General features: G+C 34.9%; 1 protein-coding gene across 3 annotated transcripts; it reads right to left on the bottom strand.

The window, feature by feature from the left end:
* Positions 1-2,583: 2,583 nt before the first annotated feature.
* On the bottom strand, positions 2,584-18,543 carry sgk2a (serum/glucocorticoid regulated kinase 2a). Of its 3 annotated transcripts, XM_059334004.1 has the most exons (14): positions 18,401-18,430; positions 16,159-16,238; positions 14,472-14,536; positions 13,937-13,998; positions 13,096-13,153; positions 10,685-10,768; positions 8,991-9,122; positions 7,399-7,511; positions 7,240-7,276; positions 7,047-7,133; positions 6,817-6,912; positions 5,844-5,999; positions 5,401-5,490; positions 2,584-5,000 (listed from the first exon to the last, which is right to left on the bottom strand). In XM_059334004.1, exons 3-14 carry the CDS (start codon positions 14,490-14,492, stop codon positions 4,845-4,847), a joined length of 1,092 nt encoding a protein of 363 aa, XP_059189987.1. In that variant the 5' UTR covers positions 14,493-14,536; positions 16,159-16,238; positions 18,401-18,430; the 3' UTR covers positions 2,584-4,844. The 3 variants fall into 3 exon arrangements, with proteins under 3 accessions (XP_059189987.1, XP_059189986.1, XP_059189988.1); XM_059334003.1 differs by lacking the exon at positions 16,159-16,238 and having other exon boundaries at positions 18,401-18,543; XM_059334005.1 differs by lacking the exons at positions 16,159-16,238; positions 18,401-18,430 and adding an exon at positions 17,501-17,731.

The following is an 18,543-nucleotide window of genomic DNA, read 5'->3' as shown; positions in this document are numbered from 1 at the left end:
AATAAAAATCAAGAATCTAGAATCAATTAGCATTTTGGTCCTCAGCTCATTTTAAACAGAAATCACCCTGTTACCCCAAAATTCATTTTTGAGCAACGGCTCCGATGGACAGTTTAACATATGAGAGATAACCAGATATTTTGCTTGTGCCCACACTGCCCTGGGCCCTTTAGAGGTCGTGGGCTGCTGGGCAATTGCCCAGTTGCCCATATGGTTAATCCAGCCTTGCTAATAACGGCTGCTGTTGCGCAGATGTTGACTGTCATTCGCTACATTTGCTGGTTCCCTCTAACAAGACTGTACAGTCATGGGGAAAAAAATATTAGACCACCATTTTCTTCAATTTCTTGTTCAAAGAATAACATAGTTATACAATAATAAAATGTAAAAAATGTAATAATAAAAATACAGGGGTAGAGTATTGCTAGTAAACTGACTGGGGGGGGGGGGGGGGTAAATACATTGTAAATAAATATGTGTGAACACACAATCAAGGTTTAAAGTGGTAATAAGGAAGAAAGAAATCCCAAAAAATAATAATAAATACAAATTAATAGATAGAGTAGCTGTTTCCATCTACCCACCCGTCACCCTTCTTCCTAGTATGGTTTTACTTTTTCTTTTATTTATTTTTATTTACTTGCACCCACACATATTAACAACTACTTTAATGAACTTTGAGTTGGTCCAGGAAGAGTCATGCTTTAATTGCCGTCTAGTACCAAAAAGACAAACTATTGAGAAAGGGATCCCACATTTTATTATAGGTTCGAGTGTTGTTGTTGTTTTTTACATTATGCAATGTCTTTTCATTCAAACCTCACTTCTCATTTTGGCCACTAAGTGGGACAGTTGTACAGAAATTCAGATGGTGAGCTGTTATTAAGGTCACAACTCTCAACCTTCTTCCAAACCGGTGAACATGGTTGTCTGTTAGGATTAATAATTGACCTGTTAATCACCGGAAAAGCATTGGAAAATTTATATGAACTCTTTGTTGGTTAAGTTGATCACAGCTTGCAGTGCTTTGAGATTAAAAAAAAAGAAGAAATGTCATAAAAAATGATAAGATACAGTGATAAAACAGCTACATTAAAAAAGAAGTTGCCAAACCAACAATATCATTTTTTCATATCATATTCATTTTTTAAAGACTTTTTGTTCCCATTTTTATATAAAAACATTTAGCTACTATGATAAGTCATAAAATAGACGTGTGATAGTTTGTTTATTGGGACCCTTATGAACATATTCCTTGCTGATGACTCAGAGCGGGTAAATATTAATGAGACAGTGGCATTAACAGCACATAGAGATACGCAGACCTGAGGTGTAAGTGTGTGTGTGTGTTTGTGTAATGAAACTTGGTGCTAAAAGGACTTTGAGCGATTGTGTGTTCACCATTGAGTCCGAATGTTTCCTTTCTTGAGTTGCATCATTTTCCCTGGCAGATCTGTATAATCACCTTCCTGTACTGTCTGTTCAGTAACTTTGTTCTCAAATCTCTCAAAAGTTAATATTTAGTAGTGCCCAGACACAACAGTTTAACAGAAAGTGAGAGGTTTGTGCTTTTATATTTAGGTACAATGAAGTACAACTGAAAGGATGCAGAAGTGATTCCACACACAAAACACACACAAATAATGACATGTTAACTAATGTGTAGCGCATGCACACAGATTAGGCCCACATTATCACTGATGCAGAAAGATGATGCAGCTAAACACACACACACACACACACACACACACACACACACAGGTGCAAGTTTTGAGCCACTGCTCTCTTACACATAAAATTAACAACATTGTTACCTTCTGTATTTATTTGTTTTGGGTTTAGTAATACCACTTGACTCTGTTGGCACCATACACAGATGATTGCAGTTTGGTGACACCCTGAGACACACACACACACACACACACACACACACGCACACACACACACACACACACACGTGTGAGCTGCATTATTTTTGTAGTTGGTGGAACTTTATATACTGTTGGCCATTTTAATTTGCAGAACCTTCTTATGAAATTCTGTCTTTAATTGAGTCCTAAAAACTTGACTTTGTTAAAGTTATAGAAAAGAGTATCTGTACCTGGAAACATGAAAAAAAGTTGAAGCAGTAAAGTAGACTTTTAGAAACTTCTTAAAACAAGTTGGTTTTCAGTTTTTATAAGAAGATACAACTTTTAAATATCAATTTAAATAGCAGATCAGGTTTTCTATGGAAAATCAGCTGCACAACATTTTTTAAAAATCATGTAAATCTACATTATGGTAGAGTAGAAGTAATGGAAATACATTTACAACAGTAAGTACCGTATTCAGTAAATTAACTTAATTACTTTCCATACTTTTAATGCTTAATACACTAATTTAAATGTATAGACTCATAGTGTACCTGTAATCTCAGCACAGTTGGCTAAGGTCATCACTGAAAAGTTTTTTTTTAACATGCTACATTTACAAGCTGCTCACTGATTGGTTAATGACCAAAAACAATGTTTCTGTTATGGACACATGTTAAATGGTTCATACAAAAGAAAACGTCAAGGTTTTGACAGATGTTTGATTTATTAACACGTTTTCTATGTACACAAACACACACACGTGCACGCACACACACACACACACACACACACACACACACACATTAGTGAGCCAACAGCCTTTTTACGTCAGCCTCTCTGTTTACAGGATCAGTCAAGGAACAAGCGCTTGGCATGCAGGGTTACATTTGTAGAAGGCAAACCCGGGGTCACAGCAGCATTTAACTTTAGAAGAAGAAATTAAAGCTGCATTTCCCAGGTTTCATAGAAAAGCATCTGATAGAGTAATCAATAAAAACAGTATTAAAACTTTTTTTAGGAGGTAAATAAGAACATGCTATGTTCAGGATTTGGAAGACAGGAGCTTCTTTAATATCAGATGTACAAACAAGACTTTAAGAATATATATAAAATAAAAATAAAGGACATCACTGCCAACATCAATCACAAACTTCATTTCCCAGGCAGAGAGGCACTTCATGCTTTACACTGATATAATCACATTACTACATTAACCTACTTCAAAGCTTCTACTGTATATTTACAGATGTTACATACAGTATTCAAGATAACATCAATATGCATCATAAAACAAAACTAATACCGTAGTCTGCTATCTACAGCCGAAAACAACCTTTTTCCACTTTCCCAAATACAATGCAGAAAACGAAACCACAGAATAAACACTCATACTATGCACATTGCAGAGTAGTTGAGACTTAATAAGGTGCTACATGGAGCAGTTTATACCATCAGTGCATCATCTGCAAATTAACTTTTATATAATTGCCACAAACAAACAAGACCACTGCTGTGAGGACTGCAAGCCGCTGATGTCCACCAGTTAAACTACTCATGGTGTTATACAGTCATGGAAAAAATTATTAGACCACCCTTGTTTTCTTCAATTTATTGTTCATTTTAATGTCTGGTACAACTAAAGGTACACAACAAGAAATTGAAGAAAACAATGGTCAAATAATTGTTTCCATGACTGTTTATCATATTGCTGTTACTATTATTTTAGCTGATTTTTGTCTTTGTTTCTTTGTTTGATTTTGGTTATCGGTTAATAAAATACATATGCTTTTGTTTCTTTGCTCAGGGAAGATTAGTAGCACCCTGTTTGGCAGAAATGTACAGAAACAGACTTTATCCTGAATTACAAAGCACTTTTCATGAATTTCTCGTCTTTCTTTATGCTTTACTTTTACATCAAGGCTACTGCAGAATGATATGTGCACCAAAATAAAAATGTTAATGTCACTCAGAAAGATTCAGTAATATCATCCACATGAGTGTAATCTGATGACCGTTCATTTAACGTCAGTTCTGATGTTTTTATTTCCCACAAACATTCTTCTGATGAGACAGCAGGATTTAATAATAACTGACCTTATGCTTTCAAAATCTCCATATATATATATATATATATGTATAGATATAAAGGCCGTTTGATTCTGATTTATGTCTATTGGATAAATAAGGACTGATGTTTTACAAATTGACTAGTTTATGCTTATTTGACTGAAATGACATAAATGAAGCTATTGAGATATGCAGAGAAGCTATGTTTTATTAATAAGCCAACATTTTGGCTATTTATTTTTTATCCTTTTATTTCCTTTTTAACTTTAATTCTATTGAGAGTTTTTTATTACTATTTTATTGTTTTATTGTTTTTAGTATTATTCGATTGTATTTTTTTTTTGTTTATTACTATATTTGTGTATGATTTTATTGTATTTTAACAACTGTACAGCACTTTGGTCAACTGAGGTTGTTTTTAAATGTGCTCTATAATTAAACTTTGACTTGACTTGACAAAATTGCAAATTGTGTTTGCACCTTGAGATTTGTATCTGCACCCTATTTCAGGAAAATAGTGCCCTTAATGTGCACAAAAAGACAATGAACAACAAACTCTTTATTCCATTGCAAATTAATGGAATAAACATCATGCAACTACTGCGGGTGAGTACTCTAAATTGGAAACCCATCATATCGATCCTCACTATCTCGCTGAGAACAGACCTGGGACTTCCAGGCAAAAAAAAAGTTTTATATATTTGAAACTTAAATGTCTCCATTGCAGGCATGCTCCCTCTCTGCTACACCCTCAACAGGAACAATTTGGAAATTCCCAGCAGTAGTCAAACATGACAGATGCCATGTGGGATTTCAGCAACGGTACATGAGGAGCACTTATCTTCTTGAGACTCAAAAGAGGTGTCATCACTCCGTTTAATAAACAAACCGGCTCAAACTTTAGAACAGTTAACCCCTGCCTCACAGAAAGCCGTCATCAGTGCCGACAAAGGAGAAACCATTGAAGGCGTTCATGGAGCTGCCGCTGCTGTTGAGCTCCGGGGTCCGACTCACCGAGCTAGGAACCATTTCTCTGGTGAACTCCGGATCGATGTGCTGGGTGTCAGCTGGGCCTCTCTGAAACATCAAACAACCTATGTGAGTGACGATGCCGAACAAGGTGTCCTCATATACAGTCATGGAAAAAATGATTAGACTGCACTTTTTCAATTCAATGTCAATTTATTGTTAATTTTATTTTTTTATTTTTAATAATTCTTCTTTTTCGAACCGAAAAATAAACAACAAAGTATGCTAGATGCATATATATATATATGTATATATATATACACACACACACACACACACACACACACGCTAATTTTAAGAGCTGATATCTAGCCATTTTCCATGGTTTTCTTGATAATGACTTTGGTTATTATCAAGAAAACCATGGAAAATGGCTAGATATCAGCTCTTAAATTAAGCTCAAATTAGCTTCTTTTTTTTTTTAGTTTATAGCCTGGACAAAACTTACCACATTGGGGTTGTAAGGAGGAGTGATTCTCTTGTGGTAAAGGTCGTCCCAGTTGATAGGAGAAAAAAAAGTGTGGTTCTTTATTTCTAACTATAAATAAAAGAGAAAAAAAAGTTATACACGTGTACTATAGGCTATATACTGCAGTTATACTGGCATTTCCTATTTTTCTTATACAAATTCAGACACATTTATGAGGACAATATGGCACACCAATGAAAACAATTATTATGAACTATGAGAAAGAAAGTATGAATTTGATGTCATGTTGGTGAATTTCCCCAGAGGGACTGGGTGCAGGTCTGTTCTCAGAAAGAAGAAGTCTTTTAGTCCTTTGCTAAAGCAACATTTAATTGAGTAGTCCTTTGATCGACCCTCTGTCTAAGACTGGGCTTATTTCTTGTCTGGGAAACCAGGTGCACACAGTACAAAGACACACTCACAAAGTCAGCGATGGCCCCGAGGCGTCTGTGCTGATCCTTCTGCAGGAGACCCACCAGCAGAGAGCAGACGGCGTCAGACTTCCCCGGAGGCAGCAGCAGCGGCTTGTGGAGGATCCCATCGTACATTTCACCCACATCACGACTGTAGAAAGGAGGCTGAAGCAGAGGGAAGGGTACAAATATCATTAGGATAAAATGTTTTAACATTAGAGGTGGGTGGAAAAATCAATACAGCATAGTATTGCAATATTTTGCGTGTCGATATTATATCGATTCATGGCCGCCAAGTATTGATATTATGTGGTCCAATGGCTGGCGGGCCGTCAGTATTTTCACTCATTTTTGCCGTTCTGGAGGCCATAGCGGGCTCACTTTTAGGAATATACTGGATTTTCGCACCATGTGCGCCAGGATATATTGAAGTTCATTATCTGGTCGTCAAAATAACACGGCAAAGTTACGATTTTTGTATGTTTCATTCAAAAAAATTCGGAGCAGTGAAGCTTAAAGTTGAGAAAGTTTGATAAAATGCTGCAATTGATGTCATCCATTCATGTTTGATATCAGTTCAATTCAGTTTGACTGAATACTTTGTTGGTCAGTCTGTGGGTTTGACTCTCATTGTGGAGAAATAAAAAGACTGAAGTTAAATGAACAGACTGAGAATTGTATCTTATTTGACAAAACAATTCTTTCTCGAAACAAAATGCAGTAAAAATGCAATATATTGTATCGCAATACTCACTCATATCGCAAAATGCTTAAAATCATAATAATATCATATTAAACCGTATCGTGGGGCCTCTGCTGATTCACACCTCTATTTAACATACTGGTATAAATTCATCCCTGGAGGCTGAACCTTTTCTATTTTTGACTCCACTTTAGCACCACCTTCAAGTGTCGAACCTGCAGATAATGTATACTGTACTTTAGTCTATAATCAAGATGTTTCAGCCACACACAAACATACCAGGCTGTAAATCATCTCATAGAGCACTGCTCCCAGACACCACCAGTCCACTGTCCTGTCGTACGGCTCCTTACGAAGGACCTCTGGTGCCAGGTACTGCAGACAGAGAGACAGACTTTAATATACCATCATCACCTCTAAAACCTAACCATGTATGATACACAGTATGTTGTATGACACATGAGTTATCTAATATCCTTTTTTTCTGTTTATATGTATTTTTTACTCACTTCTGGAGTCCCACAGAAAGTCGTGGTGGTTCCCTCTGGCTCTACACCTTCTTTACACAGCCCAAAATCTGTCAGCACCACATGGCCCTGCACACAGCAAACCAAGGTTTATACTTATATTAAAGTAGCACACATATTATTACATACAAGGAGGTTGAAGTTTATAGAAACAAATGTGTTGAATTGAACTCACCTGAGAGTCTAAAAGAATATTCTCTGGCTTCAGATCTCTGTAAAAATAGTGAGAATAGATTTGTGAATTTGCGTTTTCCAGTAAACAGTTTGGGTATAGTAGATAATGACTCAGGTAAACTCATGAGGGTGGTTTTAACTAATGTGTGTCTGTTCTGACCTGTAAACAATGTTGAGAGAGTGAAGATAGCCGATGGCGCTCGCTACCTCGGCTGAGTAGAACCTCGCTCTGGGCTCAGAGAAACACCTCTCTCTCTGCAGGTGGAAGAACAGCTGCAGGAAGACAGAGACAAAGATAGCAACATGATGTTAAAACATAATGAAATACTAACACAAGGTATGGGGTAACACACTTGATCATCTACACAGTAGCACAGAAGCAGAGGCACAAAAACAGGCCCGCTGGCTGCACGCCATCAAACTGCTTATGATTCTATTTTGACATGCGTAAATAAAGAATTACTTATTAGGACATTGTTTCGGTGCATCCTGCTGTGTCCCAGCTCAACAACAAGGAAACGAAATGTAACTGACTTTATATTCACAGTGGACTTTTTGGCACGGTTAATGTCCAGATTTTACTAAATTACTATTATAGCTTTGTAAACTCCCCTCTGGATGGGACATCAGGAAAAGTACAGCGGATACAACTCGGGTCTCCCTTTTTCCTTTCCATGTACACGGTCGCCTATAAAGTGATTTATTCCTGACAGATAAAGTGTATATTTTCTCAAACCTGTATTAATCAATCTCTTCCAAACATATCACAATGAAAAGGAAACCACACTTAACAGAGGATTGTGTCAAAATGATTCCAACTTTATGGACGACCGTGTACAAAGACACATCTGAGACCATAACAGAGCAAACTAAAAGCATCTTTGATAATAGCAGTCCAGCGACTAATAATGTCTCTTACAATAAAGAGCCTGAAGCGTTCTGTCTGCCAGGATGTTATTAATTAACAAATGTGAAGTCCAAGCAGTTTGTGTCATAAACCAGGAAATCTGACTATAATATAAAGTCTACAAGGTGTTGACGGTGTGGCTTTTATTATAGGAGACACGGTGACTAAGTTCAGGGAGAAAAATAATCACCTTATGCCATAAAAACATGATCATAATTTATTTTTTATGTGTGTTACGCCAAGATCATTTTCTGAGCATGTCCAACGAAAAACAATTATTCATGTACAGTGTGTATTTTTTGGAAATAAATACACTAATTATTTAAAAGTATTAGGGCCAGTAGGAGAAAAAATAAATCATTAAGTTCGAGAAAAAAGTCGAAATGACTTGAATAAAGTCGAAATACAATGTTGACAAAATATGTATATAGTATATAATATAATACAATATGTGTCAAAAAATTTCACATAAATTACATAAAAGCAGATTTTTTCCAAAACTTTAGCTGTTGTAGCCTACTACCAATAATAGCTCATTTATGTGTTGGTCTCACCTCAACTTTATTCTCGTCACCTCGACTTTATTACTGTAATCCAGACTTCATTCTCATCATTTCGACTTTCTTGAAAATCATATTTCAACTTTATTCTCGTCATTTCGACTTTATCCTTGTTATCTCGACTTTATTTTCGTCATCTTGACTTGATTCTCGTAATCTCGACTTTATACTCGTCATTTTGACTTTTTTCTTGAACACCATGATGAAAAAAAATCCTCCTCTCATTATTTTTTTCTCCTACCTGGCCCCAATTTTCTTCCGTAGTATTTATACACAGACACATACCTCTCCACCGTTCACATAGTCGAGGACAAAGTAGAGTTTCTCTGGAGTCTGGAAGGAGTAGTGGAGCCGAACCAGAAAGGGATGCTTCAGACTCTTCAGCAGCACGTTTCTCTCTGCCATTATGTTCTTTTGCTGAAGAGAGGAGATTTTGGAGTTAGACGGGGATGACCACAATAACTTAATATCCTACAAATACAGCAAAACTCATTTTTCAGGTGTATTTTTTAATGTTAGAGGTGCAGAGATCCTTGTGTGGTATTTTAGCTTCACAGTAGAAGTATGCAGTAAATATCATAAGTTAATAAATCTTGGCATGCTATACATAATAATAATAATAATAATACATGAAACAACAAAAAAACGAATTAATTAATAACAAATAAGAATTGAACAATTTAGTAAACAGAATGGGGATGGGGATTTGAAGTTCAACATTTTTTTCTTCTTGTATATTTCTTCTCATATATATATATATATATATTTATATTTATATACACACACACACACTTTAACTGCCATCAGAAAATGTTGCTTTTTCTGATTTATTATCTTAAAATATACCTTAAAATGGAAAGTCATGTTTTCCAAAAGCTAACTGCATAAATTAATTCATTTCTTAATTTAATTGTTCAATATTTTTTAAAACTTAATTCTTGATGTACGGGTAACACAAAAGAGAAGAAAAGAAGAAGAGAAAATATTCACCCTTGTTTCAGATTAAGTTTTAATTTGTAATAATTGTCTAAATGCTGTTTCAGATTCTCTTTCTGTCTGAGGAAAAAAATCTTTATTAATGAGGAAAAGGTCACCAGATCCATCCAATTTCAAGACATTTAAATTTAAGTTTAAGAAAGTTAGAAAAAAAACTTAAAGAGGAGAACAGAACAGACCAATCCATTGTTTTCCAAATTAAAAAAAAACCACTTAAACACTTCCACTTGAGCAGAAACAAACACATGAAAGCAGGAGTGGTGATTTTTTTCCGATGTGTTGTCAGACAAACACAGAAGTGGCTCAGTTTATTTTCTGGGAGTTGTAAAATCTGTCCTTTGTACAGAACAAGCTGCAGATTAGATAAGATTCAGATCATGTTGCTGGGTGAAAACACTGTTTACTAATAACACACACACACACACACACACACACACAGCTTGGCTATTTGAGCTATTTTCCACCTAGCCTGACACATCAAAGTAATGCGTATCTGAAAATACATTTATTTTTTGGTCATAATCTATAAAAATATGTCTGCTCAATCACTGAAGACACTGTGTTTATATATCGTAGTTTGTACCAGTTCAAATTTTTAAAAGCAGCATTATATTCTCTCGTATTTAAATAATTTTGCTCTGACGGAAATGCCTCTTAAAATCCTTTATCCTTCATATGCAGTATTTACACCGCAATGTAGTGTAATTTTATTTTATTATTTTTCTTCTACAATTTTGTCAGTGTTTTTGTTCATTTTCATTTGTGTATGTGTATATGTGACTGTTTACATGTACATATATGTATAAAAAATAAGAAAAGGATAATTGTATTCCTGTAATTGGAAATTTCTTATTGTATTTTTCAATAAAAATATTTTGGGGAAAAAAAAAGGAAGTGTGAGAACTTAAGTGAGGTTTTGTTTGTGCTGGTGTGGAGTTTGGTTCAGCACCAGGTAACCTTCACACCGGGGCAGCAGCACCCACCTCTTTCTTCTTGAGGATGACTTTCTTCTGCAGCACTTTGACGGCGTAGAATTTGCTGTCGGCTTTGAGCTTGGCGAGCAGGACCTGCATGAAGGTTTGTTTGTGAGTGGTTTGTTTAGTAAACACGCCGCGCCAGCATCTCGACACACCGATGTCACGACATTACATCGAACCTCTCTGAGAACAGAACACAGATATGTGATCTGTGGAAACAGATGATGCTGGGAAATCTGAGAAGCGTGTTGATACAAGGTCTGACCTGTGGCCAATAAAAAACATTATTAACTTATTTCAACGGAGAGTTACAAACATGTTCGACAAAGGCCGGTAATCACATTCAGAGTTTATTCTATTCCTGATTAACATGACTTTATATTTTATGATATTTGTCTGCTCCATTGACTGGAGGAAGTTCAGGTAACCTTAAGAGGCCTCAGTGAACTGTAAAGTTAATGATTCATGAAGCAGGGAGCACATTTTGATCAGACAGTCGTCAGCAGGTAGACTTTCTCTCAACCTGTCTGCAACGTCAGCAACAGCTCACTATCTCTCCGTCTCTCCTCTGCATTAAAGGTCAGCACCATAAAATCACATTCACTGGGAGTAATTGTTAATCTATACAACTAGTCATTAATCCCAGCTACAGGGTCTATTATTTGGTGTTCACACAGTCTAGTTTAACCCTTGTGGCTCACTTTAAAACTACCTCTGATGTCCTGAGAGGACAAAAAGTGTCTGCATTACTGTATTTTTATTTGCTCAATCACATGATTCTGTAATGCTTAGTCTTTCTGATATCTTTTTTTAAAAATACTTTATTTCAGGAGTTAATAGAAATTGCATTGCATTTGTTTACATATCATGTTCTTCATATACAGTCATGGAAAAAATGAATAGACCATCCTTGTTTTCTTCAATTTCTTTGTCATTTTAATGCCTGGTACAACCATAGACTGTATAAAATAAAAACATAGCTCATAAGTTTTAATTTAAAAGCTGATATCAAGACATTTTCCATGGTTCTCTTGATAATGACGATTGTTTTTTTTTCAAGAAAACCATGGAAAATGGGTATCAGCTCTCAAATAAAAACAAATTATTAGCTATTTTTGTTATTATCATTATAATAGTCCAAAGAAATGTACATTTAGTTGTACCAGGCATTAAAATGAACAAGAAATTGAAGAAAACAATGGTCTAATAATTTTTTCCATGACTGTATACACTTACTGTACATAGACAGGACTATCCCATATATACATACCTATATCTACGTATACATCTGCAAATAAAAATAATAATACATTATTTTGATGTATGTTTTGATATTTTATGCTTATTAAGACAAAAAGCAAATATCAACCTGTTCAGATACTTCTGTGAATAATGCTAGACAATAAAGATATTTGAAGCAAATTATATTCGACTTTCACTGAGTTAAATCTTTTAACCCACTTCGGTTCTGATCATAACAAATATTCATACATTTTTTAGAATCATAAGCCTTTTAATTCCAGTTTGTTTACATAATGTTGTTGCAACATTAGTAAGACACACAACGGTTCATGTGGGATATTTTTGGACAAACTATACTACCACATGTATCAACAGAGTGTAATTGGGCCATTTTCAGCATTTTTAGGCATTTTAAAATTTGACAGTTTTTGACAAAAATCGACATGCATGCATGTATGACTTTTTTTTTTAGGGGGTCATTTTTGGACGTCCCATAATATGCTGTTTTTCTGTCATTTCTGGCTATATTATGCTCTAATATGTATCAACAGACCTACAGACTAACAAAATTTATACATACTATATATACTATATGACTTTTTTTGAGGGGGGTCACACTGTTTGGACACACTGTTGTTGATTTTTTTTTTTTCAAAATTAAAAATACACCTCAACTGAATTATTATTATACATGAAATGCTAAGGGATTTTTAAAATTATTTTAGTCACAGTCTGGGATGTCACTGATAAGAAACAACACTGATTATTAAGCACTGCATCAAACAGTGCAGTACTCCATAAACACTGTTGGAAAAAGTATTCCCTTACTTGAGTAGAAGCACTATAGATCAAAAGCCTGGTATAACAGAATGCATGATTTTTATGTTCTAATGGCCGTGGGATCAAAGATTTTGGTTTCAATTTTTGTCCTTAAGGGTGAGTGTGTCTGAGTGTCTCTATCTTGGCTACAATAATTGATGACCAGAGCCAAGATGAGTGAAGAATTAAAAAGCTAAAAAAAATGTCCCCAGTGACGCTCAGGGGTTAATCACTTTCACTGCTGGTGAATATGTGACCAGAATGAGTTGCAATAAGGAAACTGCTGAACAAACAACACAAGATATATTCAACAATAATGAGATAGATAGATAAATAAGTAATTGTTTCAGTGTTACCTTTCCAAAGGTCCCTTTGCCAATGACAGTCAAGAAGTCAAAGTCGGTGGGCCTGGCACTGAAACAAGACAAGTAGTCTATTAAAAACTCGACACGATTACATAATAACCTGTGAAGAGCGCTGTTTGAATTAGTTTACAAGTGGTAGAAATGCTATCAGTAAAAAAGGAGACTTTTTGAATGGGGGGGTGGGATTTAGGGTTTTTTATTTTTAAGTTAAAATGTTAGTGTTTATTTCTCAAATAGGTGGAATTGATATAGTTGATGGTATGATATTTATACATGTTTTAGTTTATTTACTTTTGTGATATGATCTTTTTTTCTGAATTCTGTTGTTTGACATTATTCATTTTATTTATTTAAAAAAATCTCAAATAGGTGGAATTACTATAGGTGATGGTATGAAATGTATTTTTTGAATTAATACATTTTTTATTTGATTTTTTTCTAAATTTTGTTGTTTGACATTATTTATTTATTTATTTATTAATGGCCTTACTGTATTTTATTTGCTGAATCATATGATTCTGTCACGTTTTGTCTTTTCTGATACCTTAATTATCTAGATGCATATTTTGATATTTTAAGAATAAAAGCAAACATCGTGTTCAGATACTTCTGTGAATAATGCTTCAAAATTAAGACATTTGAAACACAGTAAAAAGGGCTTCTGTCTTTAGAAAGCTGCATTTTCATACATAAAATACAGTATATAACATAGAAATCAATAAAGCGTCTGTTTTTTTTAATTTTTTTTACTGAATAAAGTCTCAATATTTGTATAAATAAAAAATACACTTTATTATATCTTGTGCTTGATTATGAGAGCAGAGCTACTGACTGTGGGTTTGCTGAAGGTCCCAGGTTGACATCATCATGAGCAGAGGAGGACGGTGACCGCAGCTGGAGGACAAACAAACACAAAACAAGTCAACAAAAGAAAACCAAAAACCCTCTACATTAATACTAACAGTCATTTATCATCTTAAATTATCTCAATAAACTAGTGACGCACCAACAGCTACATAGGATAAAAACACGAGGATCTGCATCACATTGCCTCATAATGAGTGACCACTGAGTAGACACAGAACTTCAGATGAAAAGATCCCACTGTTAGAGACCATCTGACTGATGTATTTAATCCATGGAGGAATTTGTTTGGGGCGGTGGAGGTATTTCATGATTTAATATAATGTGACATGACATTAAATCATACTAAAACACAACACGTTCACCCCAGATCGCCTGGATGTATTAAACAAACATCCTTTTCTTGTAAATGGAGTTTAAACTGGGCTCCCCTGTCACATGGCCCAAAAATGAAATAAACAAGAAGCATCAGGCAAACATAAAACAGTAATTTATACACTCACATTACAGTTTGCCATGGCCATTATCCATTCCACTCCCACAGAATCAGCATCAGTGTTTGACAGACCTGTGAGGGGAAGTATTCAGAGTCAGCACCATGCAACTGTGGTGGCGGGTTCACATCAGAAGCGTCGCAAATATTCAGTGTGACTGCAGGATCATTTGTGTTTATTTGCATTATTCACATGAGATCTGCTGGTGTTCACAATTGCTGCTCTGTTCCTGTTGTGGAAGTCCCAGATACAGCAGAAATCCAAACAACACACAGCTCTATGAATTTCAACCCCTTTGAGCACATATAAGATTAAGATTCCCTTATTAGTCCCACAATGGGGAAATTCAAACACACCATGATGAGGAGCAGTGGGCAGTAGAGGTAGGGAAAAAATTGATACATCATAGTATAGTAAAGCATAGTAGAGTATCGCCATATTTTGCGTGGCAATATTATATTGATTCGTGGCTGCCAAGTATCGATATTTAGCGTTCCGACGGGCCGTCAGAATTTTCACAATTTTTTCCTCACTTTTAGGAATATACTGGAGATACTGGTATCATATGAAATCGATGATATAAGGAATATCATGCCAAGAAGTTGTTGACATAACACTGCAAAGTTAGGCTTTTTATTATCTTTCATTCAAAAAATTCAGAGCAGTGAAGCTTAAAGTTGAGGAAAGTTTGATAAAATGCTGCAATTGTTATCGTCCATACATGTTTGATATCAGTTCGGTTCAATTTGACTGAATACTTTGTTGGTCAGTCTTTGGGTTTGACTCATTGTGGAGAAATAAAAAGACTGAAGTGAGATGAATAGACTGAGAATTTTCTGTTTTGTTTTATTTATTTCTATTTTATATTGTTACTATCTATTATTACATTATATATTATATACTGTACTATTATTATTATTATTATTATATACTATTATATACTGTATAGCATTGTTGCCATCATATCATCAGTATAATTATCATCATCTTGCCAACCTACCAACTGATCTTCTTTTTTTAACTTCTTAAGTGTCCTTGTTCTATTCTATGTTTTTTTTCTATTGTTGTTTTTATTTATTCTACCTCAATATTTTATTCTATTGTATTTTATTGTACTTGAATACCAGACTACTGTGACAACCGAATTTCCCTTCGGGGACGAAAAAAGTAATCTATCCATCTATCTATCTATCTATCTATCTATCTATCTATCTATCTATCTAGAGTTGCAGTTAAATAGTTAAATCGCAATATATTGTATCGCAATACTCACTATAACGCAAAATGCTTAAAATCGCAATTATATCTTATCGTGATAAAATCGTATTGTGGTGAGCAGCACATTTTTTTGCGTGCCCATGGAACAGTGGGGGGTTAAATGCCTTGCTCAAGGGCAGTTTAGTCCTTCACCTGTCAGTCCTAAGATTTTTTCTCATGACCCCGAACTCAAAAGGGTGTGTGCATGTGTGTGTGTCCAAATCAACTGCTGACATCAGTATGACAGCATGAGGATCCAGAGGAGCTGGTAGTTCTGGTTTGTAGAGCACGAGATGCTGGAGCAACAGTAACACAATGAAGGGCATCGTGTTTATATTGTGTGTGTGTGTGTGTGTGTGTGTGTGTGTGTGTGTGTGTGTGTAGGGACTGTATCATTAAACACGTTTACATGGTAAATATTGTTGTTTCATTCTCATACCTGTTAAAACATGCGGGATGACAACAATGTCATTTACAGGTACTGTTTTTTTTTCCTTCGGGAGCTCCAGGCCTGTTTGTCTATTTATAGGCATAAAAAAAGATGAAGGAGCCAAATTTGACATTTCAATCTGCCAACAAATGTTCTACCAGAACAAAGCATTTTTTATTATAAAGTTGTGACGCACAGAACTACATTAAATCTGCAATAATTCCAGACCTCATCCCCAAAATTAGCTGTGTATTCACGGAGAAACATTTTAATACGAATTAGGTTAATAACTATCTGGAGATGGTCATGTCAAATAACTGATTTCAAAACAAATCTTTCATTTTAACTCTCACGCCACAAAGCAGCTTCTGACTCTGACTGAGTCCATTTTGGACGTTACTCCCCATTGTGAATCAATCTGCATGTTACTGCAAACTTCTGTATGATCCCTAAGAAAATACTCTATTAATAACAGCATCCCGGTCCACAGTGCAACATTTATATTATTTGAAATCGTCCATTTTTAGCAGGCTGTATTAATGTTATAGCTTGTTCTCCCACATTAGTATCTGCATGAAGAAAATGCGTTATTGGCATATTGAGTAGAGAAAAGGGCAAAGATGGACTTAGTCAGTGGTGGAAGAAGTATTCAGGTCCATTACTTAAGTAAAAGTACTAATACCACACTGCAGAGATACTCCACTACAAGTAAAAATCCTGTATTAAAAACTTACTTAAGTAAAAGTACACAAATATCAGTATCAAAATGTACTTAAAGTATCAAAAGTAAAAGTACTCTTAATGCAGAATGGAACCATTCAGATTGTTTTATATATTCTAAATATATTATTAGGTTATTATTGTTGGAGCATTTATGTATTTATGTATTGTCATTTTTACTACTTAATATACTGTTACGATGTTGAATTAAAAGGTAAAAAATCACTTTAAATGTATCATGATTTTCATCTCAAAAGTAACTAAAGCTGTCAGCTAAATGTAGTGGAATGAAAAGTACAATATTTCCCTCAAAATGTAGTGGAGTAGAAGTATAAACTTACATAAAATGGAAATACTCAAGTAAAGTAAAAATACCTCAAAATTTTACTTAAGTACAGCACTTGAGTACATTTCACCACTGGACTTAGTTTACAAGTCATTCCATCAACAACATGCATATGTAAACCATTCCCTGTTTTTATTTTGCAGTTTGGATAAGTGGCTTACTGCAAGATGAATAAAATAATAATATCCTGACTGAAGTCAAGATGAATAAATCAGAGACCTCTACCAATATGTTATAGGTATGTCCCACAAGGAGATTGATAACGCAAATCAAATATAGACTCACCATTTAGTACAAAACTGAGCCTCTTCAGAAATATTATGAGTTTTCATTAAAGAAGAAAAAAATGACAACTTGGTCTGTGATCTGTATGAACACAGATTCAAAGACCGACAGCCTGAACTCTGCATAGACTAACAGTGATGTCACGGATGATCAGCAACAGACTGGTCATTATTAACCCTGTAAGGATCTCAGATAGTCTTACATCAGAATATCAGTGTTGAAATGTAAAGTATATTTACTACAGTACTGTACTTAAGTACTATTTTGACATACTTACTCTACGTGAGTATTTCCATTCTATACTATTTAATACTTCTACTCCACTACGTTTCAGAAGGAAAAATTTACTGACAAATAAAAATAAAAATGCATTTACTTTTACTTATCTACATGTGATAGTTACAAATGACAAAAAGAGATAAAGTAGATAAAAGTATGTAAGAATGGCTCCACAGCGATGAACTACGACATTAAGGTACTTTACATGCATTTGCAAAAACAGAACAATGTAAATATAATATTACACTTCAAATGGAGCCTTTTGCACATCACTTTTGATACTTTAAGAACATTTTGCTCATACCTTTTTTTTACTTGTTATGGAGTATTTTACAACTACAGTATTTAATTGAGTATAGGATCTGAGAAGGCTACTCCTTCTACCATTGTGAAATATATAAAATAGCAATGCCGTTATATTAGCAGCACAATAAGATCACTAGCAAGATGATTAGCTGAACAAAAACAAAATAACGCGAATTAGGAGAATCATGAGAATCTCCTAATATCCTGGCACATATTTGATTCTCCCTAAAATAGGCAACAATATATATAAGTAATGAATAAACAGTGACTCAATTGATAATCCGGGTTTTCAGTGTGAAATCAGTAGTTGCTCACCTGTGTGCGGAGGAGGAGATCAGACGCTCTGAGCAGACTCACAGCACACAGCTGACTGAGCTGAAGCTGATCTGAGGTCAGGCTCTTTTTTTTTTGTTTACGGTCATGAAGAAGGTCGACTTCAAGAGTGAATCATTGATGAA

Source organism: Centropristis striata, chromosome 5 (genome assembly GCF_030273125.1).
Source record: "Centropristis striata isolate RG_2023a ecotype Rhode Island chromosome 5, C.striata_1.0, whole genome shotgun sequence".
Lineage (NCBI taxonomy): Eukaryota > Metazoa > Chordata > Actinopteri > Perciformes > Serranidae > Centropristis > Centropristis striata.
This window is presented reverse-complemented; position numbering and strand designations above follow the sequence as displayed.

What these genes read in the sequence shown, in the direction of transcription:
- sgk2a (XM_059334003.1), bottom strand. Translation starts at nt 14,492, where the DNA reads ATGGCCATGGCAAACTGTAAT. An exon ending in TGGCCATGGCAAACTGTAAT is followed by an intron (nt 13,999 to 14,471) that starts GTGAGTGTATAA and finishes TTTGTCCTCCAG; the next exon opens with CTGCGGTCACCGTCCTCCTC. An exon ending in CTCCTTACAACCCCAATGTG is followed by an intron (nt 5,001 to 5,400) that starts GTAAGTTTTGTC and finishes TTGATGTTTCAG; the next exon opens with AGAGGCCCAGCTGACACCCA.